General features: G+C 43.0%; 1 protein-coding gene and 1 long non-coding RNA gene across 9 annotated transcripts in view; one reads left to right on the top strand and one right to left on the bottom strand.

The window, feature by feature from the left end:
- Positions 1-26589, top strand: part of LOC122541810 (rho GTPase-activating protein 22-like) — a 330924-nt gene that overhangs the window by 242845 nt on the left and 61490 nt on the right. For 4 of the 8 annotated variants that reach the window (XM_043678816.1, XM_043678818.1, XM_043678823.1 and 1 more), the window contains one exon: positions 24797-24931. In XM_043678816.1, the coding sequence (XP_043534751.1) occupies positions 24797-24931 (135 nt within the window). Of the gene's footprint in view, positions 1-5727; positions 6089-6484; positions 6489-21621; positions 21626-23407; positions 23485-24679; positions 24685-24796; positions 24932-26589 lie in introns of those variants that run through there. The other 4 variants (XM_043678820.1, XM_043678817.1, XM_043678821.1 and 1 more) reach the window with 4 other exon arrangements.
- LOC122541811 lies at positions 1203-23630 on the bottom strand. Its single transcript, XR_006309680.1, has 3 exons — positions 23596-23630; positions 16254-16406; positions 1203-1453 (listed from the first exon to the last, which is right to left on the bottom strand). It is a non-coding gene; the product is annotated as an uncharacterized LOC122541811 (long non-coding RNA).

The following is a 26589-nucleotide window of genomic DNA, read 5'->3' as shown; positions in this document are numbered from 1 at the left end:
CAGTCACTTTCCTAGCTTCCCACAGAGTTCGAGGGTACAGCTGATCAGATTCCAGGAATTTATCCATCTTTGTGCATTTCAAGACATCCAGCACCACCTCCTCTTTAATATGGACATTTTTCAAGATGTTGCTATTTATTTCCCCACGTTCTATATCCAGGATGTCGTGAAACTTGAAAGGGTTCGGAAAAGGTTTACAAGGATGTTGCCAGGTTTGGAGGGTTTGAGCTATAGGGATAGGCTGAATAGGCTGGGGCTACTTTCCCTGGAGTATTGGAGGCAGAGGGGTGACCTCATAGAGGTTTATAGAATCATGAAAGGCATGGATAGGATAAATAGATTATGGTCTTTTTCCTGGGGTGGGGAGTCCAAAACTCGAGGTCATAGGTTTAGGGTGAGAGGGGAAAGATTTAAAAGGGTCCTAAGGGGCAGCTTTTTCACACACAAGGTGGTGCTTGTACAGAATGAGCTGCCAGAGGAAGTGGTGGAGGCTGGTACAATTGCACCATTTAAAAGGCATCTGGATGGGTCCAAGAAAAGGAAGAGTTCAGAGGGATATGGGCCAAATGCTGACAAATGGGACTAGATTAGGTTGGAATATCTGATCAGCATGGGTAAGTCGGACTGAAGGGTCTGTTTCTGTGCTATACATCTCTGTGACTGTATGACTCGATAACACTCAAGTTTGATCCTATCCAGGATAAAGCAGCCTTTTTTTTTGACACACCATCCCTCACCTTCAACATTCACCCCCTCCCAACTGATGCACAGCGGCTGCCACTTGTACTGTTTACAAGATACACTGCAGTAATTCCAAATCCAAGACTTCTCGAAGGGTAAAGGCAGTAGATGTATGGGAACACCATCACCACACACGGTACCACCGTGGAACTCTACTGCTGTGCCTTTGCTGTTGCTGGGTCAAAACTCCCGGAGCACTGCGGATAAACCCAGCCGTGGAGACTGCAGTGTTCAAGAAGGCAACTCATGTACCTCCTTCTCAAGGGTATTGGGGATGAGCAAAAAATACCAGCCCGGCCAGTGATGCCTGAATGAAACAGGCCTAAATAAAAATACAATTTCAAGCACAAAATTCTTTGTTGTGTAACAGAATGCTATTTTACTAATGAGTAACACAAGATAGCCACTCAACACTGGTTATAGATTATCTGTAAGTAGAAGACTTAATACAGTCTGTAGCATAAAGGGCTAATAGCTGTTAACAAATGTTCACTATTGTGTACTCTTGTGGTTTTCAGTCTCCGCCTGTCAGAAGCTGCTCCTGATATTTAAAAGCCATCAACTCTAAACATCTCTGATGTTCTAATATTAACATTACAGTCCGAAAAACATGAAGAGGCCATCGTTTGTGGTTTATAGCATTAACAGCATTTTCTTTGGCCATGGACCCTCCTGGATCTTTATCTTCTGTTGGAGACAGACTGTCAATGTCCTGTTTAAAAGAGAGCCCTGTTAATAACGTATTGATACAACAAGCATTTGACTAGAAAGGATTGTTTTATGTATCTGAAAAGACAGGCATGCTCTTGAAGCATTTCCTCCTGCATATATCAGGACAGATGCAAGAATACCAAAGTTCAAAGGAAACAACAATTTATATTGCATGAGAAAAGGGGTGCTATTGGTTGGAATGTGGACCCTGATTGGTAGAGGTGTTGTCATGGAGAATGTACCAGGAACTGGTCAATGCACATGCTTTTGTTTAAATTCAAAAAAGGCAATTTAACTCTGATTGTAATGCCTTGACCAATCAAAACTCTTTACTTATGCAGTATAAATTGTTGTTCTCTTTGAAATTTGATATTCTTGCCCTTGCCCTGATTGAATGCAAGATGAAAGTCTTTGACAGGGAGTTTCTTTATTTCAAGTTCTGGATGAGCAACTGACTTGCTATAACAATCTAATGCATCTTCTGTTGACAAGTCTTTAACTATTTAGGTGACATTTTTCAAATACCCTGTCATTTAATATTAAAATGAAGGAGAAGTGGGGAAGTTAGAAATATTCTGCAACTGACATTACTGCACTGTTGCAGAAATCACCCTTTCCACAAAATAGCAAACTTCACAGGAGCTGGAGCAGAAGTGGAAACTCTAAAGCTGCTTATAGATCAATGGATTACAACTGGAACAGTGAAACTTGACCAACAGTGTCCGTGACATAATATTGCAGCCCCCGCACAATATAAATGAAAAGGATATCTTTAAAGGGCATTTGTAGACATTTTTAGTCAACCTGTCCAGATGTGTTGTGACACATCTCTGGAGCAGGTGGAACTTGAACCCAGGCCTTCTGGCTCAGAGATAGGGAGACTACCACAAGGGAATGTGTAAACCTGCCCACACCATGTGGATGGTTTAACATTGTACATCCAGGCACATCAGTGGCTACGGAAACAAAAGGCAGGAAAATCTCAGCAGATCTGGCAGCGTCTGTGAAGAGAGAAACTGAGTTAACGTTTTGAGTCTGGTATGACCCCACCTTTCAGTTTCTCCAGCATTCTCTCTCTTTCAGTTTTCCCGGATTGGCAGTATTTTGCTTTGAAACAAAAGGCTGTTTGCTCGAGTTTCTGTGCTCACTCCTTAGAATTTCCAAACCCCACTGACTGTTTCTGACCACATCTGGTTGTCTTAGCAGTGTCATGGTGTTTATGGCATTATTCATACACTTTACAGTCCCCCAGTTACAAATTCCACTGCCTCTGTTAACAAAGAGATGAGTAGAGAAGACAGAAAGTGAATCACTGTAAACTGTTCTCACAGTTTGCAATGACTCAGGAAGTATTTCCCTTATTTCCACTTGTTCCCATGATATCATTTGGTCCGAGAACCAAGTGGAAGACTTCCTCAAAGAGAAACAGGAAGTACTATCTAATACCACCTCAACAACTGTTTCATTGCTCTGTGGGTTATGGCAACTTAAGTGCACATCCATGTTCTTTCCAAGTACAATAAGGGTCTCTGCCCCAACCATTACATCAGGCAGAAATGCTATTATAGGAATGAGGAGCGATTCAGTGTATCTGAGCCATTTCAGTGGAGCTTCATGAGATTGATTCCAGAGATGAAGGGTCTGTCTTATGAAGAGAGATTGAGCAGTCTAGACTGTTTAGAACAATATGTTTACAAACTCTTTGGATTTTGAAGAATGAGAGGAGATTTAATTCAGATATACAAGATGCTTAAGGGAGTTGTCAAAGTAGACATAGAAAGGATGTTAGGCGAAAGTGAGTACTGCAGATGCTGGAGATTAGAGTCAAGAGTGTGGTGCTGGAAAAGCACGGCAGGTCAGGCAGCAACCAAGGAGCAGGAAAATCAATGTTTTGGGCAAAAGCCCTTCATCAGGAAGGGATGTTTCCTCATGTCAGATGGTCTAGAACAAGAGGTTATCCTTTTAGGATTTGAAACCAGGATGAGGAGAAATTGCTTCTCTCGAGGGACCACAGAGTCACGGAAACTGACCCTTCGATCCAACTCGTAAATGCCGACCAGATATCCTAAATTCATCTAGTTCCATTTGCCAGTATTTCCCATATCTGTCTAAGCCCTTCCTATTTATGTACCCATCCAGATGCCTTTTAAATGTAGTAATTATACCAGTCATCACCACTTCCTCTGGCAGCTCATTCCATACGAATCTGTGGAAAGCACTATCCCAGAATGTTGGGACTCTGAGTAAATCTGGGGAGGAGAGAGACAAATTTTTGATTAGTAATGGATTGAAGTATTGTGGAGAGTAGGCAGGAAAGTGGGGTTGAGGCTGAGATGAGATTGTATTAATTGGCAGAGCAGGCTCAAGGGCTGAGAGACCTACGCCTGCTCCTAGTTCTTAGGAATTAAGGAAGATGTACTTTTAGTACACAGACTAATAGAGTTGGTACAGCAAGGAAAAAGGCCATTCGGCCCACTGTATCCTTGTTGGGCATCAAACATCAATCTGTCCTACTCACATTTCCGAGCACTTGACCTGTCGTTTTGTATGCTGTAGCATTTCAGGTGCTCATCGAAATAGTTCTCAAATATAAACTAGTTCCTCCTTCTGTCACTTAGCCATAAGTGACATGAAAAGCCTTTTCAGTCTTATGAGCCAAAAAAATGCTTTTAAGCGAAGCTGCGGTGGTGCAAGTAGCAGATCCACCATTTACGTTTGGGATCGTCGAGGGATCCCAGAGACTAGTCCCATCAATGGAGGGTGGGGAAGTAATTTTTTACAAACCCTCCTAAAGATTGGGGTGACCTGTAAGAATAATACCTGTAAGAATCCACAGTAAGAATATAGCTTTTTCTAATTGCTGGGAAAATGTAACTCACATCAGATTGAACGCTATTTCACATATGATGACATGATGCTGAAAGGAGCAGACATTTTTATTTACTCTTGGAAGATCTGCATCTTTCATGTCCTGGCTATTCATGTCCAGGATAAGACCTTAATCCTTGGAACATAGGAGAATGAGGGCTGACCTTATTGAGGTGTATAAAATCATGAGGGGCATGGATAGGATGAATGCATATAGTCGATTTCTCAGGGATAGGGAATTGAAAATGAGAGGGGATAAGTTTAAGGTGAGAGGAGAAAGATTTAGGAATGACCTGAGGGGCAATTTCTTCACACAGATACATGGAATGGGCTGCCTGAGAAAATGGTTGCGGCAGATACAATAGCAGCATTTATAAAACATTTGGATAGCTACATGGATTGAAAAGGTTCAGAGGGATATGGACCAAATGCAGGCAATTGGAACTAGCTGAGTGGGCACCATGGTCAGCATGGACCAGTTTGGGCCGAAGGGCCTGTTTCCATGCTGTATTACTCTATGACTCTATTTACTTGGGCCAGCTCTGAGCTGTTCAGTATTTGATTATGTTTCCAAATTCCTTTAGTGTGCGTCAGGGGAGATGATGGCCTCAGTGATGTTATTGTTGGGCTGTTATCCCAGAGACCCAGGTAATATTCTGGGGACCCTGGGTTTAAATCCCACCACAGGAGATGGTGGTATTTGAGTTCAATAAAAATCTGGAATTAAGCGTCTAATGATGACCATGAAACGATTGCCGATGGTCAATGGCAAAATCCTGATTGGTTCAAAGGAAACTACCATCCTTGTCTGGTCTGGCCAACAGGTGACTCCAGACCCACAGTGATGTCATTGACTCTTAACCACCCACTGGGCATTTAGGGATGGGCAATAGATCTTGGCCTATTCGGTGATCCCCTCATCCCATGAATGAATTAAAAACAAAGGTAGGGTATCACACAAGGAGGAGAGGGGTAATACAATAACAGTCACAAGCAGATTTGCCTGGGCATGAGTTCTCCTCAAATATCTCCTCATATTTAAAATACCATTGTATTTCTAATCCACAGGACTGTATGTAGTAGGAATAATAAATCACAAATAGCAAAAACGGTAGGCCTAATTTTCCTGTGGGAGCCGATTGGTTTTGAATGAGTTAAAGTCAAGTCCACTGTCTGCGATTCCTCACCCTTTCCTTCCACAACCCTCATTGATTTTTGAATGGTTTTTACTTTGCAATAGGAAACCGCATATTAATTTTTTTTGTGTGTGTGTGTGTCTGGCTGAAGATGAATGTGGTGCGGGGTGGGGGGGAATGAGTGTGGGAGCTTGTGACTGGTGGGGTCTGATGTCTGGTATGTGACCCACACATTGCCCGATAGCACAGACGGTGAGTAATCAGAGAAGTGCTGTGTGTGCTCGCAGTCTTCAGTCCCTGCACAGGAACCGTCGGGACGGTTTCCCCGTGGAGTCCCTCGCTTTGAAAAGGAGCAGGAGCTGCAGCTGAGCAGACAGCCAGCTCGCAAACCGCTCTGCCTCACACCCCACTGGGAAGTGCTCCTTTCTTTATCTGGCATCACCTCCAACAAGTCGAGAGAGTAGCTCTTCCTCTGGACTGCTCATTCCATCTCAGAGCCACACTACTTCACTTCAGCAGGAAATAGAGAGAGAGAGAGAGAGCGAGCGAGCATCTGCTGTGCTGCAGACATCTGGAAAAAATGCCTTTCTTCTCTGGCAAATACATAAAAAAGAGAATAGGACTGAATGGAGGTAAGCCCTTGCTTTTGAAGGTGCCCTTTTAAATTTTGTTTGCCGTTATTCGATGGTGAATCACTGTTTGGAAAAGGAAATGCTACATTGATGCCAAATGTCAGTGGCATTGTGAAGCTTGTATTGAACTGTTTGAGGGCAGGAGTTGGCCTTTCCATTGGCAGGCTCCACAATCTGTGGATGTTTGCGTATTATTCCTGGATGGTTACATGGCATTTGCTACAGTTCTCCGTTTCTGCTCTGAAAAATCTATCAGAAACAGAAGAATTTTCTTTCTCTGTCTGGTTCAAGGAAATGACGTGCGTGCTTTCAAAGTTGAAAAGTTCCAGCATGGAAGGTTATGTCCTCATTCAGCTCCCTCTCACAATGACCCCCCTCCTCAGTGCATGGCCAGCACCCAGTAAAATGTCCTCCCAATTAAATATTGACAAGACTGAAATGCTCTTTCCTGGCTCCTGCCTCATAAATCTATCCCCAAAGTTGTCCAACTCTGTATTTTCCTGGCCGCTGTTTCAGAATAAGCCACGTTTTTCATTACTGAGGCAGCCTGCATGGTCAAAAGCTGATTTTGCGTGACTGAAGACTTATTTTGATTTATTATCCCTGCTTCATAGAGTCCCGTGGATTAGAAATACAATGATATTTTAAATGTGAGAGGATATTTGAGGAGAACTCGTGCCTAGGTAAATCTGCTTGTGACTGTTATCATATTACCCCTCTCCTCGTGTGATACCCTACCTTTATTTTTAATTCATTCACGGGATGAGGGCGTCACTGTCTGGGCCAGTTGAGATCACCCATTGCTTCTACCGAGTTCTATTCACCCACCTTCCATTGACCTATTTTGACGCCCAGGCTGGCAATATCTTGACTTAAAAAAAATTCTCATGCCCATTTTCAAATCCCTCCCCTGCCTCACCACTCTCCGCCTCTGTAACCTCCACTGGCTGATCAACCCTCCGAGACCTTTATGCTCCTCCATTTCAGGCCTTTTGCATTTGTCCAGTTTTCATTCACCCCCCCCCCCCCCAATCTTTGGTGTGATGGCTTCAATTGTTTCAAGCCTTTTATTAGGCCTGAAACCTCTGGAATGTCCTCCCTAAACCCTTCAACCTTTCTCCTCTCCAAACCTTTAAATCCTACTTTTTTGACTGTTACTTGTTTCCGTGCTGCCATTGGATCACTGTCTGATCCGTCACCTGTGAAGTGTTTGGGAATGTTTTAAATGTACATTGTTTGCGTGGTTGGAGGGTTAGAATGATGTGCAATCCACTTGTCGTTTCTGATGCGGTGTTCTGGCTCACGGATCGGGCTTGCGTTAATTTGTGCTCAGTAGCCCAAATTTAGATGATCAGCATACCATTGGGCTCTCTGGGGTGAATAGTGTGCGGGAGGGGATTGATTGTTGACATTCGATGCATTTGTTGAGCCAAACTTGGGGACATCTGGGTGAAACCAGAATCGGTTAGCGACACCTATAAAACTTACCAAGCGATATTAAATATAAAGCGCACCAACTGCAGTGCATGATGGAACCATTGCTCTCGAAGAGGTGGTGCCTTCAGGCAGTGAAAGGTAGACCTAACCTCTATCACTGCTCCGAAAACTTGAGGCTTGTGTTTGAAACTCACTGGAAAAGGAGACCAGATTCCTACCAGCTGCTTTCAATTGTAAGCCTTGGGGGCAGAAGTTGGCCATTCAGCCCATCAGATCTGCTCTGCCATTTAGAGAGATCATGGCTGATCTGATCGTCCCCAACTCCACTTGCCTGACTTTTCCCCATCACCCTCGATTCCCTTACTGATACAAAATCCCACTTTCTCAGTCTTAGATGCACTTAATGACCCAGCCTCGACAACCCACTGTGGGAAAGAATTCCACCAATTCACTTCCCTCTGAGAGAAGACATTGCTCCTCATCTTGGTCTTAAATGCATGTTCCCTGAGACTATGCTGCCCGGTCCTAGTTTCTCCCGTGAAGGGGGAAACAGCCTCTCCATCGCTACCCTATCCAGCCCCCTCTGAATCTCATATATTTCAGTGAGGTCACTTTCCATTTTAAATTCTAATTAGGCCCAACCCAGAACCCCCCTCTCCTCATAAAAGTGACCCTCCAGACCTGGTAATGGCCTGGCTTATTGTCCCTGAATATCTGAAACAAATCACTGCAGTAGGCCCCAACATAGTCTAAAGGTCTTCCTAAGAGGCACCTCAAAGCCCACAACACTCATATGTCCACAGCGATCATCATCAAGAATCCACTTTGTACAGAAACATAATTGCCTCAGACTGCGAGAGATCAACAGCAGAGCTGCATCTGTACGCTCGCATTGAGCTGTGGGAAGCGATATCCTGTCTCTACATCTACCGAGGCCTCTGGAGACATACCCTGTCTTCAGATTCAAACACCACCATCATTTCAGAGACATTAAGTCTATTTCTCGGCAGTGCTGCAATTTGCATAACTGATTCAACTCCGTTTTACGTTCTCAGAAGTCACTGATTGGACAATTAACAATCTCCCTTCCACTGACTTTGTCCTTCCTGGGCAAGAACTGTCAGAATTTCATACAATTCCCTTGAGTGTCTTCAAGAGACAACATTGGCAAAAAGAAGGCTTGCTCTTAATTCCAGGAGCAGCAATTATTGTTTTATATGCTGTTGCACTGTTTTGGAACCTTGGAAAAAAAAAAGTCAAAACAACAGTAGTTTTAAAAGGGAGAAGAACAGACAAAGGAAGCACATGGTGAGGTCATTCCAGGAGAGTGAGAGAGAAAGAAACTGACACCACAGGGTATATGAATAGGAAGGGTTTGGAAGGATATGGGCCAGGTGCTGGCAGGTGGGAATAGATTGGGTTGGGATATCTGGTTGGCATGGACGGGTTGGACTGAAGGGTCTGTTTCCATGCCATTGATCTCTATGACTATTTTAAGTTGCTTTTTACAACATCTCAAAGCACTCTAAAGGCAATGGATTTCTTTCTGCAGTGCAGCAACTCTTTAATGTTGGAAAGAAGGCAGTCAATTTGTAACTAATAAGGGCCCCGATACAGTCACGGAATCCTAACCAGGAATTATGTTTGTGCAGTGTTTATTGAGATATTATTGACCAGGAGATCAGGGCCTGGATTTTTATGAGGAAAACACATGCTGTGCCTCTTGAAATACACACCCGACCCATGTATGACCTGACCCAGAATATTTGACCTTTCACGTAGGAATAGGTTGAATCTAGCGACTTACAATAGAGTGTGTGAGGAACGTGGGTACAGAGGCCGGTTGGTTCAGGCCCTTCAACACAGCAGTCCAGCTCCCAATGTGATTTAAAGGCCCTCATAATGTAGCCCACATCCCTAAAACATCCTCCTCCGTGCCTCATAGATCTCCCATGCTACATCCATAAATGATTCACCTGAATCTACTAGGTACAGTTTTCAAGAGAGGCAATAGCATTTTAAAATTTTTTGAAGAAGCTAAACTTCTAAAAATCTAATAGAATACTGAATTTCAACACAGCAAACACTAGGGAGAAAAAGACTAATCACAGGAAGCACACAGACAAACTAAGAAGCCTCATCAAAGGGATAATCTGTTATTATAGCTGAAACCATTAAAGCTTTTGAAACTCAGTCAAGCATTCATAATTGTCACAGCTGCCAAAATAGTAGCATGCCTGAAACTAACAGATGGTGTTCAATTTCCATCTTAAAGCAGAGCACACATGGAGGGGAGCTGGTGGCTAGATGGTTTTCAACTTTAAAGAGCAGGGGTTTTATTGTCAACAACCAGAAATACCCGTCAATTTTGAATCACAGTACAAACCATGACAGCAGGAATTTAAAAGAAACTTTTTTTTAAAGCAGTACAGCTACCCCCTGCTTCTTGAAAGTTCCTTTACGGCATTTCACTTTTGCGAAAGACCTAGTACCTGTTTTCACTGACCGAAAGAAATCCAACAAAGATTTTCGCTCTCACAAGAAAAGGCGAAATTTTTCCCATATAGATTAATGCTTCTTCACTTATCGCTATTTCACCTTATGAAAGGTTTCATAGGAATGCTCTACTTTTGGATAGCGGGGGATACCTGTGAGTCACTTTGGACAGTTATAAAATTTGACAACAATTACACAATGTAAGAGTCAACTTAGCGTCGGACAGATTTCTATGATGATTCTCTGCATTAAAAGTATTTCTATGTTAGGGTATGGCCTCTACTGATGCTATTCAAAGAGTTAAAACACTTTGACTTGGCTGTCAAAATAACAGTGACCCCTCAGTAGTGTTCCCCCAATGGTCATGACCTCTTGAAGGGGACATGTTTTTATAAGGTTCCAACACCACAAACATGGTGCCTGGAAGCCCTCATCATGGAGAACCTCAGAAGAGATTTTTTGCATTTTACACAGCAGGTCCCCCCAGCCATTAAAAAGTCCACACAGTAATGAGTCAGATCATGAAGGCAAAGGAAAATTGTTTTCCCGAGAGAATTTTCTGTAGCATTTTGTTCCTAGATTCTCACTTCCTTTTGAAGGCAGTATGATAGCTCAGGGGTTAGCACTGCTACCTCACAGCGCCAGGGACTTGGGTTTGATTCAAGCCTTGGGCCACTGTCTGTGTGGAGTTTGCACATTCTCCCTGTGTCTGCGTGGGTTTCCTCCAGGTGCTCCGGTTTCTTCCCACAATCCAAAGATGTGCAGGTTAGGGTGAATTGGACATGCTAAATTGCTCATATGTTCAAGGATGTGTAGGTTAAGTGCATTAGTGAGGGGAAATGTAAAGTAATAAGGTAGGGGAATGGGTCTGGGTGAGTTACTCTTCGGAGGGTCGGTGTGGACTTGCGCCAAATGGCATGTTTCCACAATGTAGGGGTTCAATGAATAAAATATCCAGCCCCAGAGTAAAACCTGGCTGCTCTTCCTCCAAACAGAATCTATTCACATCCACTTGAGCATGGCACCTTCACCAGTGCAGCACTCCCTCGCTGCTGCAGTGGGGATGTCAGCCTTGGCCGTCGTACTCTGGATTGGGACATGGTATCCAAAATCTTGTGACTCGAGGCAAGCATGCTACAGATGGAAAGAGAAAGTTCAAACCCCACTGTGGCTGTTCCCAGAATTTGAATTGAGATTAAAATGGAAGCCAGAAATAAAAGAGGCGGTGTGTCAATCTGCCAAATTGTTGTAAGAAGGCAGCTGATTTCACTTTGGGTGGGAGGACACTTCCCTTACCCAGAGTGAAACCTGGTAATACCCTGGGATAATCCACAACTCCATCTGACTCCATGTGGCTGGCTCTGAACCGACTAGGCATGCTGCATAGCAGCACAACTAATGATACAGTGAGAGTTTATTTCTTTCCCGATACCAGGCACTACTTTGATGGACAGAAAGTAAGACTCAGTGTTTGACTGCACCACCTGGCTTTCCATGTTAAATGATGCAGGGAAACTCTATCTCAATAAGCATGACTGCTAAAGTACTAAAGTGTTATTGTTTCTCAGAGGTAAAGTTAAATGTATCTCAGGTCAGAGTTCTTCACAGATAACTATATATATCTTTTCCCCACACATAGCCTCAATACGGATTTCAATTAGTTTTTCCTGCATTTATCATTTTGAAAAAAAGGGGTGGCACGGTGGCTCAGTGGTTAGCACTGCTGCCTCACAGCATCAGGGACATGGGTTCAATCCCAGCCTCGGGCAACTGTCTGTGTGGAGTTTGCACTTTCTCACCGTGTCTGGATTAGATTAGATTCTCTATAGTGGGGAAACAGGCCCGACAAGTCCACACCACCCCTCCGAAGAGTAACCCACCCAGACCCATTCCCCAACCCTATATTTACCCCTGACTAATGCACCTAACACTGTGGGCAATTTAGCATGGCCAATTCATCTGACCTGCACATCTTTGGATTGTGGGAGGAAACCAGAGCACCCGTGCGAACCACAGGCAGACACGGTGGGCGACACAGTGGCTCAGTGGTTAGTCCTGGGTTCGATTCCCACCTGTCTGTGTGGGGTTTGCACATTCTCCCCGTGTCTGCGTGGGTGTGGACCTGTTGGGCTGAAAGGCCTGTTTCCATACTGTAGAGAATCTAATCTAATCATAGTTATACCTTGGCCTATATAGCTTCCTTGTCTTTGTTTCAGTATTCCAGCATCTGTAGAATTTTGTTCTTGTACTCTGAAACAGATTACCCACACCGTCAGTACTGTGTAATGTCTCGGTCACAGATACTCACTTATGGAGTCAGTAGAGAACACCACCTAGAATTGTTCAGCTCCAGACCTAGTTACATAGGGTGAGCACACTGCACAAAAACAGACCATGCTGTCCAACAAATCTGTGCCATACATACTGCATATCCTTCAATTCCTTTCTCCTTTGCGTACCTTTCTGCAGTTCCCAAAATAAAATATTTAAAATATTCACCTTTACCATGTGCTGGGGCATACAACATCCTCAATTCTCTGCATAAAGTTGTTCCTAAATTAGTCAATGGATTTTTTCATGACCACTTTGTACTAATGACCCCTAGTTTTGACTTCTTCCAAAAATGGAAACATCTCCACATTTACCATTGTGAAACTTGAAAGGTTCAGAAAAGATTTACAAGGATGTTGTCAGGGCTGGAAGGTCTGAGCTACATGGAGAGGCGGAATAGGCTGGGGCTATTTTCCCTGGAGCATTGGAGGCTGAGGGGTGACCTTATGGAGGTTTATAAAATCATGAGGGGCACGTATAGGGTAAATAACCAAGGTCTTTTCCTCAGGATAGGAAAATCCAAAACTAGAAGGCATATATTTAAGGTAAGAGAGGAAAGATTTAAAAGGGACCTAAGGGGCAATTTCTTCACACAGAGGGTGGTGTATATATGTATGAGCTGCTGGAGGTTGGTACAATTATAACATCTGGATGGGTACATGAATAGGAAGGGTTTAGAGGGATAAGGGCCAACAGCTGGCAGGATTTAGGATATCTGGTTAGCATGGATGAGTTGTACCAAAGGCTCTGTTTCCGTGCTGTACATCTCTATGAGTCTTTGACTCTACCCCATGAAACCCTACCATTACATTAAAAAGCCCATTAGGTCACCTCTGTGTTGTCCTTTTTATAGGAGTTGGTCCCAACCTGTTTGTCCTTCTAGATAGTTCCATCAATTATCCATAAACACACAATGGCTTATTTAGGACCTTCACTATGGAATTAAAACTGATAGTTTCAATTGGATCATGGGACTTTACTCATTACCGAAATGTAGCATAAGAGTTTGAGTACCATCCTTAAACTTTTAATGGTCACATTAAGGTTTGCTGAGTGTACTGATAGGAACCATTGACTATGGGATCCTTATTTGGGGTTGTTAACCTGGGACAATCAGGGAGCCCTGGCTGACAGATATAAACAGGAGATTCAGAGAGTCTAGTCATTCTAGGGATTGGCTCTGAGCTGGCTGGTCAGAGTCCATGTACTGAGCACATGTAAATAAAGGGTGACTTTGTGACAGGATACTGGTCTGTGTGGAGTTATTTCATTGAAAACCTGGAACTAGAAGATAATCAAAAGAGGCTTTCTACCTTTCCAATGCGGAAGAGACTTTAAGCTAAGGATAGTGGTCAATCTCAGGATTGGTTCTTAGGGGTATTGACTACCACTAACCCTTTATATATTTTATTTAATATGCACAAGTAAACTAGGGTCACAAAATTTATAATAAAAATGAAAAACAAGGCCAACAGTTCAAAAATGAACTTGAACAGAAAGGTTAAGGAGATGATTGTTCTTTTAAAATATTTAATCAAATCTCTTCTGTACACATGAAAGAAAATTCAATTATGGATTTAATTGTTGGGGAAGAAAAAGTCCCAACGTTATATATTTAATTCACAAGAGTCTAATCCCAATAATGAGCTTCAAACAACTAAATGACTGAAACCAAACCAAATATGTATCAAAGCATTTAAAACTGGCACCATCTGCAAAAAAAATGCTTTTGGCAAACTGTTGCTGTTTAGCTCCCGAGCGCCACAAAGGTAATGTAAATCTTGTGTTGTGAACACATCCTTTTGGTGCTTTCATGCTATGTTGTCTTGCCAAAAATGGTCCGCTTTTAATTCTCACCCCTCCCCATGTCATCCTTTAATAAGTTAAACACTGGGTTAAAGCAGACCGGTAAGTGAGGATGTTGGTTGGCAGGCACTATTAGTCAGAGGTCTGATTCATCCTGCACAGTTCATTCAGAAATGACTGGAAACAGAGCTTGCTGATTAGACGTCTATATATGTCCCTTTTCTATTAGTAGGAAGTAACACTTTTCTCATGACCCAAGGTTCTGATTCATTCATGACCTCTGCAGATGTCACTGAATGTATAAATGTGATCTCTGCCACTCTACGAAGGATCAGATTTGGAAAACCATGTGACAAACGAAATTGTCCTATCCTTCCAACTCCCAAAGATAGGAGAAGCTGGTTGGTCAGGAATTTACTCCTGTAATTCATGTGTGCTGTGCTCCAGTTACGCCACCTGTAAGCACAGAGGGAGTTGCCTCTCAGAAGGAAGGAAAAGCAACTAAGGGGCAAATTCTGGATCAAGATCAAGAGTCTCATTGAAAATACAAATCTAGCCTCTTGAAGTGAGAATTCCTTATTTCTTGCCCATGTCCAATGATGTGAGAGAGATTGGGGTGGCATGGTAGCTCAGTGGTTAGCACTGCTGCCCCACAGCGCCAGGGACCCAGGTTCGATTTCAGCCTCGGGCGACTGTCTGTGTGGAGTTTGCATATTCTCCCCGTGTCTGCGTGGGTTTCCTCCACGTGCTCTGGTTTCCTCCCACAGTTCAACGATTGCAGGTTAGGGTGGACTGTCCATGCTAAATTACTCATAGTCTTCAGGGATATGCAGCTAGGTGGATTAGCCATGGGAAATGTAGGGTTATTCGGGATAAGGTAAGGGTCTGGGTGAGATGCTGTTCGGAGGGTTGGTGTGGCCGAATGGCCTGCTTCCACACTGTAGGGATTCTAAATAAAAAAGACTGGAGCATGTGCTGATTGTTTCTTTCTGCAATTCATTTGCTGGGCACCAGTCTGTCACCAGAGGCTGTAATTTGAGGAACACCCCATATCTAACCTCAGGAGCAGAATAGGTAAACATGGATGCTGGTGCCAATTCAGTAAAATCCATTAATAGAAAAGAGAACATGCAGTCTGGAAGGTCATCATCCTGAAATGTTAACACAGTTCTGTCTCCACAGACTCCCACAATCCAAAGATGTGCAGGTTAGGTTAATTGGCCATGCTAAATTGCCCGTCGTGTTAGGTGCATTAGTCAGGGATGAATGTATTGGAATGGGTCTGGGTGGGTTGCTCTTTAGAGGGTCAGTGTGGACTTTTTGGGCCAAAGGGCCTATTTCCACACTTCAGAGAATCTAATCTAATCTGTAGGGAATCTAATCTAATCTAAAGATGGTGTTGAATGGTTTCAGAGCTCTCTGTTTATGTGTCAGCTTTCCAGTATCCACAGTGTTATGTGTCCGCACAGTCTAACCTGAAGGCAGTAAATCAAAATCAGTTATTGCTGAGTGTTTCAGGCAGAAGTTAGATGCTGTTCATGTGGAATCAGGCAAAGTAGTTCACAGAAACCCTCAGATACTACAGTAGCCACCTTCCTGAGTGGGCTTTGTGTAGATTCTGTCATATTACTCATGTAAACAGAAACACGTCAGTAATAAGGGGTGAAAATATTCTCTCTTGACACATTTTAGATTTAATGCAGCTCCATCTTAGGTCACATCACCATGCTGGGGTTTTCTCTATAAAACCGTCCTGAGCATGACTTCTGTGGAATAGTGAATACCATTTCTGGAGCTGAACTCTAAAAGGCCATGACTGGGAGAGGGGCTGAATACATTTCAATTCTACTCACAATTTTGTGGAACTCGTTTTGACTTGGTGCCACACATTATAAAGAAGATGCAATGAGACATTGCCTGCCCATTTCACATTTCTGGAAAAGCACAGCAGGTCAGGTGGCATCTGAGAAGCAGGACTTCATGAGGGCTCATGTCCGAAACGTTGTATCTCCAGCTCCTCGGATGCTGCCTGACCTGCTGCGCTTATCCAGTGCCATACTTTTTGACTCTGATCTCCAGCATCTGCAGTCCTCACTTTCTCCGTTGTACGTTTCTCCCCATTTTATTCCACGCCGAGGTTAGAGGTAACCAACTTGAACAAGGATTCATCAGGCTCCTTCACCAAGAGTAACTATGTAGTCTACACCCTTCCTTGTTACTTTCAAGTTGCATTTATTCTCTTTGCATCCTGAAAAGATTATGCAGAAAATAATCCAAGATTAATTTTGACTTTGAATAACAGCATAACCGCAGGAAGAATAATGGTGGGGTGGGGGAAGAGAGATGGTCCAAAACTGCATGGTTTACACTCTCAACCCATGTATCAATGAGGTGCACACATCCCCTTCGACTGCCTGACCTGTGTCTAGTCCTGCTCTTCTGCCAATAGCTGACAACTGTTAGAAAGAATGTCTCGAGCAATGGACAAGTGAAGCACGTCACTACCCTGGGCTTATAGGTAGCTAATATTATTCATACCACACAAGTGTCATCTAATGACCACCTCCAGTAAGAGAAATTTGAACCATCTCCTTTAATATTCAACGGCATTGCAATCGTTGAATCCCCAACTATCAATATTCTGATCATTGGCCAGATACTGAACTGGACCGACCATATGAATATGAATACTATGATTGGGTCAGACACTGTGAATTCTGAAGTAATTAACTCTCCAAAATATGTCTGGCTAAGAGGCTTGGACATTACCACTGTGCCAAAGACCTCCAGAGTGAGAATGGTAAACAATCAAAGATGCGTACTTACAGAGATGAGCAATTAACTTCACTCGCCAAAAATTCCCACCATCTACAGGGCACAAGACTGGAGTGTGAAGGAATGCTCTCCATTTCCCTGGATGACAGCAGCTCCAACTCCACTCCAGAATTTGACACCATTCAGGAACATACACACACATGAAAGAGATTGTTCAGTCCATTGATCCTGCCTGATATGGCATCCTCAGATCAACATCCCTAATTACCCCTCATAACCTTTTACCTCCTTGCTTACCAAAAATCCATCTACCCCAGTCTTCAGAATATTTAAGGACTCAGCTTCAAATACCTTCACAGGAAAACTTTCAAAACCTCATGACCATCAGTGAATATACTTCGCCTAATCCCTCTGTTTAAATTTTTATACAGCGACCCCTGGTTGTTGATTCTCCCAAAGATGAACCTCCTCTTCACATCTACCCTGCCTAGATCCACACAAACTTAAATAAAAACCGAAAGAACTGCGGATACTGTAAATCAGAGATAAAAACAGAAATTGCTGGAAAAGCTCAGCAGGTCTAGCAGCATCTATGGACAGAAATCAGAGTCACTGTTTCGGATCCAGTGACTCTTTCTCAGAACCCAGAGTTAACCCTCTCCGCTACCTCTAACTCATCCATGCCATTTCATAAATACTGCACACAGTACTCCAGAAGTGGTCCCACCATTGCCCTAATTCCCATCATTGACCCTATCTATACCCCTCAATTTTATAAACCTCTATAAGGTCATTTCCCAACCTCCTACACTCCACTGAGAAAAGTCCCAGACCATCCAGCCTTTGTTTATTCCTCAAACTTTCCATACCTGGCAACATCCTGTTAAATCTCTTCTGAACCCTCTCCAGCTTAATAATATCCTTCCTATGGCAAGGAGACCAGAACTGGGCTTCTTCATCTATACTCATTCCCCTCAGCTTTAATTTCAGATTGTTTAAATACCAGTGCTTGAACATTTGCAGTGGGCTTGGGAGCTGGAGAAAGGCCGTTCAGCCCCTGGCTCCCATTCCGTTATTCAAGTTCCATCATGGCTGATCTACATCTAAATTCTATTCACCTATCTTCTATGGCATTGCTAGGGTTGTGCTGCTCAGAAAACCCATCAATGGTCTGTGTTAGATTCATAGAAATACAGAAAACAGGAATAGGCCATTTAGCCCTTCGAGCCTGCTCCAGTATTTCTTATGCTCATGGCTGATCTTCCAATTTAATAGCCTGTCCCCACTCACCCCCATATCCTTTGATAGATTGTTACGGAGAAGAATAAAGTAGACCCAGGACAGCCTGGCAGTTTAAGCTCAGAAGAATAAGAGATGATCCCATTGAAGCGTATTGAGATCGTGTGGCGTCTTGACAGGCTGTTGTTCACAATTTATTGGAGGAGAGGCAACATTTTCAAACAGATTCTTTTAGCTTTCCTATTACTTTGCGAGACAAAGTACTGCAGATACTGGAGATCTGAAAGAAAACAACGTGCCAGAGAAACCCAGTGGGTCTGGTAACGTCTGTGGAGAGGAAAACAGAATTCAAGTCTGAGGGAAAGCAGTCTTTCTAATTGGTGCCCTATTCACCTTCTCCAACATTCACTCCCTTCACCATTGATGGTGCAGGAGAAAAGTGGAATCAATCAGATCAGCCGCCATTTAATTGAATGCCGAGGAGGTTCAAGGGTCTTAATTGTCCATCAACTCCTATTTATCATGTTCTATTTCATACAGTGTTGTAATTGCATTTGTCCGAAGTCAATTTTCATATCACACCAAGATCATAGAATGCCTACAGTGTGGAGGCTGGCCCTTCAGCCCATCGACTCTGAATAGCATCACCCAGACTACCCCATCCCTGCAGCCCTGCATTTCCCAAAAACAAGAAGCAGAGAAGCCTTATAATTTGATGACATCACTAACAAACTGAGTATAACTCATACAGTTGGCATGGCAATCTGACAGAAAATGTTCCTAACTACACAGCTGCACCCAACTCAACGCAAGGGAACAGTCTTACTACTGATGGCCCGATATGTTATTTTGTGCTTTAGATCTATATGCGCTCATTTCCTGTGTGTCAACCAAATCTTCTTATTTGGTGTAAATGTCCAGCCCAGCATCAGTGGGTAGGATGGTGATAAGGTGACAGCAGTGTGGGCAGGACAAGGAGTAAGAAAGTTGGGAATAATACACGAAGAAAATGTCATTGAAATTGAGAGTATCAAAATATAGCCTCAAGGGACAATGAACAAAGAAGCAAACGGATGGAGTGATTGGGTAATGAAGGTAGATGGATGTTCAGCCATTAAAAGAGGATTGAATTGTTGTGTCTCAGGGACATATGCCTGACCCAAATGCCCTTATATTCTCAACCACGTGGAATCATTGTGTGCTCTTGTCCAACTTGGTGCTGTATAGCTGTTATTAATGAAGTTTAGCAACTCCAATCAAAATAAAATAACGATAATGCTCCTTACCACCGTGATTGCCACTGGATGGATCACGATGCCTGTGATTTGATGTGGAAGATACAAGTTAAAACTCTGGGTGCAGCTGAAAATAGTTTCCCCAGACCACCATTTTCTGCTCCTTGTTAGGAAGAGAGTGTTCACATTGCAGATAGCTTCTGAAGTCTCGAGTGTTTTAAAGGAATAACTTAACAGGAAAATACATCTCAACTGAAAAATATTCATAATTTTATTTGTTAAATGTTACAAAATTTACACGTCCAAAATGAGTCAGTGTTTGGTTAGAGCTGTTTGAGGAATTCAGTTTATAAAACTGTAATCATTTTCCACTCCACAATTAACTATCCGTTGATTGTTTTGTGGGCAAGTTTCTCAAGAACAATGCAGAAAATAATTTTCACTTCACTCCATTTCAGATGTTTAGCTACCTTAATCCCAACCCCTTCCGAGTCTTTTCAGCACTTTCTAGGTCTGTTCCCATTACAATTCCCCAGGTAGCTTCACCTGTGAAGTACCATGGTCTAAATCGGCCACAGGGTACACTTGTAATGGAGTGGGTAGTGTCTCTATCTCTGAGCTAGAATGCCTGGATTCAAGTCCCACTTGCTCCAGAGGTATGTGTAACAACATTTCCAAACAGGAAACTATCTAAATCCAGTACAGAATAAATATTAGATTCACTGCGAATCAGGAAGTCTCATTACAACACAGAATGCACTGAGGTACAAAACAATCATATTATCCAATATATAAATGGTGGATATCCCTGGCAACTGAGGCTGCCATCTCTGGAGACAGAAAAAGATTTCAGGCTGATAGCTTTATTATCCAGATTACTGGGTAACAGGATATTGCTCTAATCAAGAATTCAAAACCAATTGAGCCCATTCTGATTAAAGTCAGAACAAAAACACAAAGGAGACTTGAGACATTAACGTAAACAGGAGATGCACCGATTAGCCACAGGAATTTATAAGTTATTTTTTCAATTAATCTGTTTGGGTACATTACGATATGTCTCTGGGGCACATGGAACTTGAACCTGGGCCTTCTAGTCAAGAGTTGGGACACTGTCACTGTGTCACAAAAGCCTTTAAAATGGATTGCATTAACATTTAACAACAATCAGGGCAACACATCACAAGATGGGATAGTGAGTTTTGGGTTATCGTGAGATATCATACATTGTCCAGGAAGGATATTCGATACAACATTATAATTTATTCGATAACTAGACCATGTTGAAGTTTCAATTGGAAAGCAAGTCCCAATAGCATCAGTGTTGATTAACTCCAGTTACGACAATAATTGTCCCCATTGACAGTCACCGTCAGCTCAATGACTGGAACTCTGAGCTAACCTCCCCACTCCCCGACTATAATAGGTCTACATGACCCCTTAATCACCCCATCTTGTCTGATTGTTTAAAAGATGGATTCTTGCCAAAGTCCTGCAAGGTGGTTCCTCTCAATGGCTGTTCTGTGAAGATTGACGGTGACACAGTCCCTGTCCTGGGACATATTAGACTGCCATCAAATTGTTGTTAATACCCTGAGCACAGAACAAAGTATTCTGCCTGGAGGTCAGTGTTGAGTGGGGTCCTGCAGGGCTCAGTTCTTGGGCCTCTGCTCTTTGTAGTTTTTATGAATGACTTGGATGAGGAGGTTGAGGGGTGGGTTAGTAAATTTGCAGATGACACAAAGGTTGGAGGTGCCGTCGATAGTATCGAGGGCTACTGCAGGCTGCAGGGTGACATAGACAGGATGCAGAGCTGGGCTGAGAAATGGCAGATGGAGTTCAACCTGGATAAATGCGAAGTGATGCATTTTGGAGGGTCGAACTCAAATGCTGAATATAGGATTAAAGACAGGATTCTTGGCAGTGTGGAGGAACAGTATCTGGGTGTGCAAGTACAAAGTTCCCTCTAAGTTGCCACCCAAATGGATAGGGTTGTTAAGAAAGCATATGGTATTTTGGCTTTCATTAACAGGGGGATTGAGTTTAAGAGCCGCGAGGTTTTGCTACAGCTCTACAAGTCCCTAGTGAGATCACACTTGGACTATTGTGTTCAGTTCTGGTTGCCCTACTATAGGAAAGATACAGAGGCTTTGGAGAGGGTGCAAAGAAAGTTTACCAGGACGCTGCCTGGACTGGACGGCTTGCCTTATGAAGAGAGGTTGAATAAGCTTGGACTTTTCTCTCTGGAGAGAAGGAGGAACAGAGGAGACCCGATCGAGGTATACAGGATAATGAGAGGAATAGATAGAGTCAATAGCCAGACACTTTTCCCAGGGCAGGACTGACTGGTACGAGAAGTCATAGTTTGAAGATATTAGGAGAAAGGTATAAAGGAGACATCAGAGGTAGGTTCTTTACGCAGAGAGTTGTGAATGCATGGAATATGTTGCCAGCTGTGGTGGTGGAAGCAGAGTCATTAGGGACATTTAAGCATCTGCTGGACATGCACAGGGATAGCAGTGAGTTGAGGGGTGCGTAGGTTAAGTTATTATATTTTACATTAGGACTAAACCTCGGCACAACATCGTGGGCTAACGGGCCTGTTCTGTGCTGTACTTTTCTATGTTCTAACAATCACAACCCTGCGGGAATATAGCTAGACAGCAGGTTTATACATCAAAACCGTGGGAAACATCCTCTGGAGTCTATGGAAATATGTGACTCCCAATGGGATGGTGCTGTTAAATGATCAGCAGCTTCGTAGACACCAGTTTGAGAAATACAACATCACTGTTGAAAATGTAACTACTGTCAAGAGGTGTCATCCACGTCTCCAACTTCGTTTTCAATGTAAACTCACTATTCATTGCATTGAGTCTAATCTTCACTTATCCAGATCATTAAAGAAAGAAGTCCACTTAATAAAAAAACTTACTGCCTGGGGTAGAAATTGCCCACTGTCTCACTGAGGCACCATCTGTGTTCCACCAGTGCAGACTTGATGGGCTGAAGGGACTATTTCTGTGCTGTAGACCTGTAATTCGATGAGTCAAAATCACCATTTACAGAGTTTTTGAGAAGTGGAACTCCTGTGAGTTGCTGGGCGAAATTGTTCATTCATTTGGATGAAGGAGGAAGAAAGGTGATATTTATACAGCACCTCGTTACATTGTCAGGACCTGCTGGGTGATCTTTGAAGGGTGTTCACAATTCTTGGTCAGTTGAGCAAACAATTGGCACTCTGTGAGGGCCCACTAACAGAAATTGAGATAAATATCCAGCAAATCTATTCTCTGTTCGATGGACAATTTTTGACCTGTAATAGCTGCTGTATGTACTATAGGAACACACGTTACATTAACTTGATGTGGAGGTGCCCAGTGTTGGACTGGGGTGGACAAACTCAGAAGTCACATGACACCAGGTTATAGTCCAATAGGTTTATTTGAAATCACAAGCTTGCGGAGTGCTGCTCCTTCGTCAGGTGAACCAGGGTTCTGATGAAGAGTCATTTAGACTCAGAAGTTACCTTGCTCTCTCTCCCCATGGATGCTGCCTGACCCGTTGTGATTTCCAGCATTTTTTGTTTTTAGTACAGATTCCAGCATTTGCAGTCATTTGCTCCTAACTCTGTGTATAGCTGTGATTTAAGTATCTCTGTCAAAAGGATTGTATTTTGGAAAACCCTTCTACGACATTCACCTATCCTTTGACATTGAGTTTCTGGAGATATTCAAATGCAATATCCATTTCTTCTGTGCACTCTATATAAGCACAGAATCTGGGCTATTGGAAAACTGAATGATCAAACATTGCACTGGTCAATGTATTGAACATTTTGTTTGGAAGCAGAGACATGTTGATGGGATCAAATTCAGTGACTGCACTTGTGCAGCTGCTGATTCATGACCCCGATTTATCCCAGCAATTTCACGAGTTGTTTCCGAGTGACAGAGATTCAGTTTCACCTGTGACTGTACTGTCAGTGATGACCTTTCCGGAAAAAAAATGCCCTGTCAGACTCGTGTGACCTTGTGAGGAGGCCGAAGAGGGCTAAATAAACGTTTCAGGCCCGAGGTAAAGTGTCTCCAAATTTATTGTCTGCGTTCTCAGCTTTGGCATTGACAAATCATCCGATGAACAAATTGTGCCACCCATTTAAAATTGTTTGTCTGGGTAAATACTCACTGAAGTTGTCTGTGCGACTAATCAGTATCCCTGCAGCCACGCAATGACTTCTGGTCTGTGTTGTTGCCAAAATAGATGAAAAATCTTAAGTAGCGCAGTGTGATATGTTTTGATTTGATTTACAAGGCAACCACATTCTGTATAACAGGTTTCTGAGCTCTGTCTCATTCTCTAATGTTGCTAGATTCTGCAGGCCTATGACAGTGGGATATTTATAGTGGGTAATGGGTAAGTGTGCGTCCTTTAGGCTAGCATCCAGCTGGATAGGAGGTTTGGGAGAAAGTGACAGGATCAGAACATGGAAAAGACAATGTAATTGTAATCAACTGGTATGCAAAATGTACTATTGCCCAGTAAATGATCAGAGTATCCTATTATGCAGGGAGCAATCATTAAGTTTAGCCTTTTGAGCTCTATTTTACAGCTGTTGAAAGGAACTCTGACCAATTCTCTGAATCATAAATGCTGCAGTCAGAGATCGTGTCAGAACTGAGCTTGGAGAGCTTGTTGGCAGTTCAAACAGTCTCACCGGTTTAGAGGTTAGGAACTTTGCCAATAAATGCTGAAAAATTTTCTTATGGGAGCACCACCCCAAAGGAGGCCTAGGGAGTAGGCCTACCACTGTTTTTTGCTTGAGGCTGCCAGGTGTTGACACCGAATGTGATTTATTGTCTGCACCACTCAAATAATAAGCAAAATCACCGACCTAGCCCCATAACCTTGTTGCTATTTCCAGCCAAGCTCTAGATCATTAACTGTTTCTCCAAATGGACTATTTATTATCCCTGTTAACTGCAACCTCAAAGCAACCCGTTGGAAGGCCTGACTTGTGTATTCTGGTCAAATCAGGGATGCCGGTCCAATACCACCTCTCTGTTGGTTAGAAGCGGTCAACAGATGACTGATGGTACCTTAGGCCCAGGATGTCCAGAAGGTGGGAAAACCCTCTTTGTATTCACTTCACATGTTTCCCCCCCCCCGCCCCAACCTTTCCTTTCAGTCAACCATTTATTGATTCAACTTCAGTCTAGTATCTTACCAACTCCCCATTTCCCAGCCTGGGAACAGCCCTTTAGACACTGAATGCAGGTGGGCCTCCTGGTAGATCAGGCATCTGTCATGTTATCGTCACTTCTTCTAGAGGAATGCAGTCAGAGTCGTGACAACTCAAATTGCTGATTCTCCTTTGTTTCTGTTCTAGGGGGTGCTGGGGACCGGGACCGGGACCGGATGGCTGTCAATCATGAAGCATTTCTTCTTATGGCCAACTCCCAGAATGACATGGAGGATTGGGTGAAAGCCATTAGACGAGTGATATGGGCTCCATTTGGTGGAGGTACTCCAATACATTTGTATTCAGTACCAACATTAGATCCAATTGACTGCACTCAGCTCATTTTCAGGCCTAATCTAACAGCCTCCAGTTACTGATCCTTTACATCCAGCCAGGAGGGCATCCGGATTCTTCAGTTACCCCCACATCCCCATACTCTCTCAATACTTGATATGGGGTGGATTCCACATAATGACATCCAGCTATGTTTCCACATTTGTGATCTAGAAAAGCAGTGACCTCTTAATAAAGGCAACCGTTTTTGAATGCTAGTCAAAATTGGGGTTGACTTAAATCAAGGAAATCCGAGCCCCAACATCATTCTTATAAGTCGAGAGTATGGTGCTGGAAAAGCACAGCAGGTCAGGCAGCATCCGAGGGGCAGGAAAATCGACGTTTCAGGCAAAAGCCCTTCATTAGGAATGAGGCTGGGAGTTTCGGGAGTGGAGAGATAAATGGGCAGGAAAATCGACGTTTCAGGCAAAAGCCCTTCATTAGGAATGAGGCTGGAAGCCTCAGGGGTGGAGAAATAAATGGGAAGGGGTGGGGCTGGTGGGAATGTAACTGTGAATAGCAACCCTTCCCATTTATCTCTCCACTCCCGAAGCTCCCAGCCTCATTCCTGATGAAGGGCTTTTGCCCGAAAAGTCAATTCTCCTGCTCCTCAGATGCTGCCTGACCTGCTGTGCTTTTCCAGCACCACACTCTCGACTTGAGTCTCCAGCATCCGCAGTCCTCACTTTTGCCTATCATTCTTATAAGCCCCATCCTACAGTGGCCGGGGGCAGTTACGGTTAGAATATGTTCAGCTTCTTCCCAATAGGCTGAGATTAAACAAACATCAAATCCACCTCCATAACATTACCCAATTTTATCACAGCTCATCTGCTGTTGAAACTCTCATTCATGCCTTCCTTACTTCTAGACTTAATTATTCCAACATATTCCTGACTAATCTCCCACATTCCATCCATTCTAAACTTGAGGTCATCCAGAACTCTACTGCCTCTGTTTTAACATGCACCAAGTCCCATTCACTTATCACCTACACTGGCTCCTAGTCAGGAAATGTTTTGATTTTTGAGATATTGAGACTCATCTAATTCTGACCTCCTGAGCATCCTGGACTTCAGTGGTCCCACCATTGGTAACTGTACCTTTCATTATTGAGATCCCAAGCTCCAGAAATCCTTTTCAACACATTTCCATTTCTCAAACTTCCCTTTAAAACTGACCTCTCCAATGAAATTATTGTTATCTAACCTAAGATCTTATTTCTTGGCTCTGTCTCTGTCATATTTTGTTCTTTGTGATGTTTTATGATGTTAAAAGTGCTATATAACTAAAGTTGTTGTTGTTGTAGACTGCACATTGTTACTCTAGTTACTGATTTCTCACATGTGAATGTAAGGCTTTTTACCTGTTTCTTATTTTAAAACATCCCTTTTCATGGAAAAAAAAAATGACTTCAGAGCCGAATGTCATTTATCACCATGTTGTCATCTTAAGATGCTGTATATTAACCATATTAACTGAAATGGAATGTATGTGTTTGTGGAAGCTTTATGTTTAAAGACCTATCATTGAGTCCACAGAGGTCACTGTCATTATCTTCTCAATAATCTCTAGTTTTGGCTGTTCAGTGCCAACCTGAACCATTC

Source organism: Chiloscyllium plagiosum, chromosome 38 (genome assembly GCF_004010195.1).
Source record: "Chiloscyllium plagiosum isolate BGI_BamShark_2017 chromosome 38, ASM401019v2, whole genome shotgun sequence".
NCBI classification, from domain to species: domain Eukaryota; kingdom Metazoa; phylum Chordata; class Chondrichthyes; order Orectolobiformes; family Hemiscylliidae; genus Chiloscyllium; species Chiloscyllium plagiosum.
This window is presented reverse-complemented; position numbering and strand designations above follow the sequence as displayed.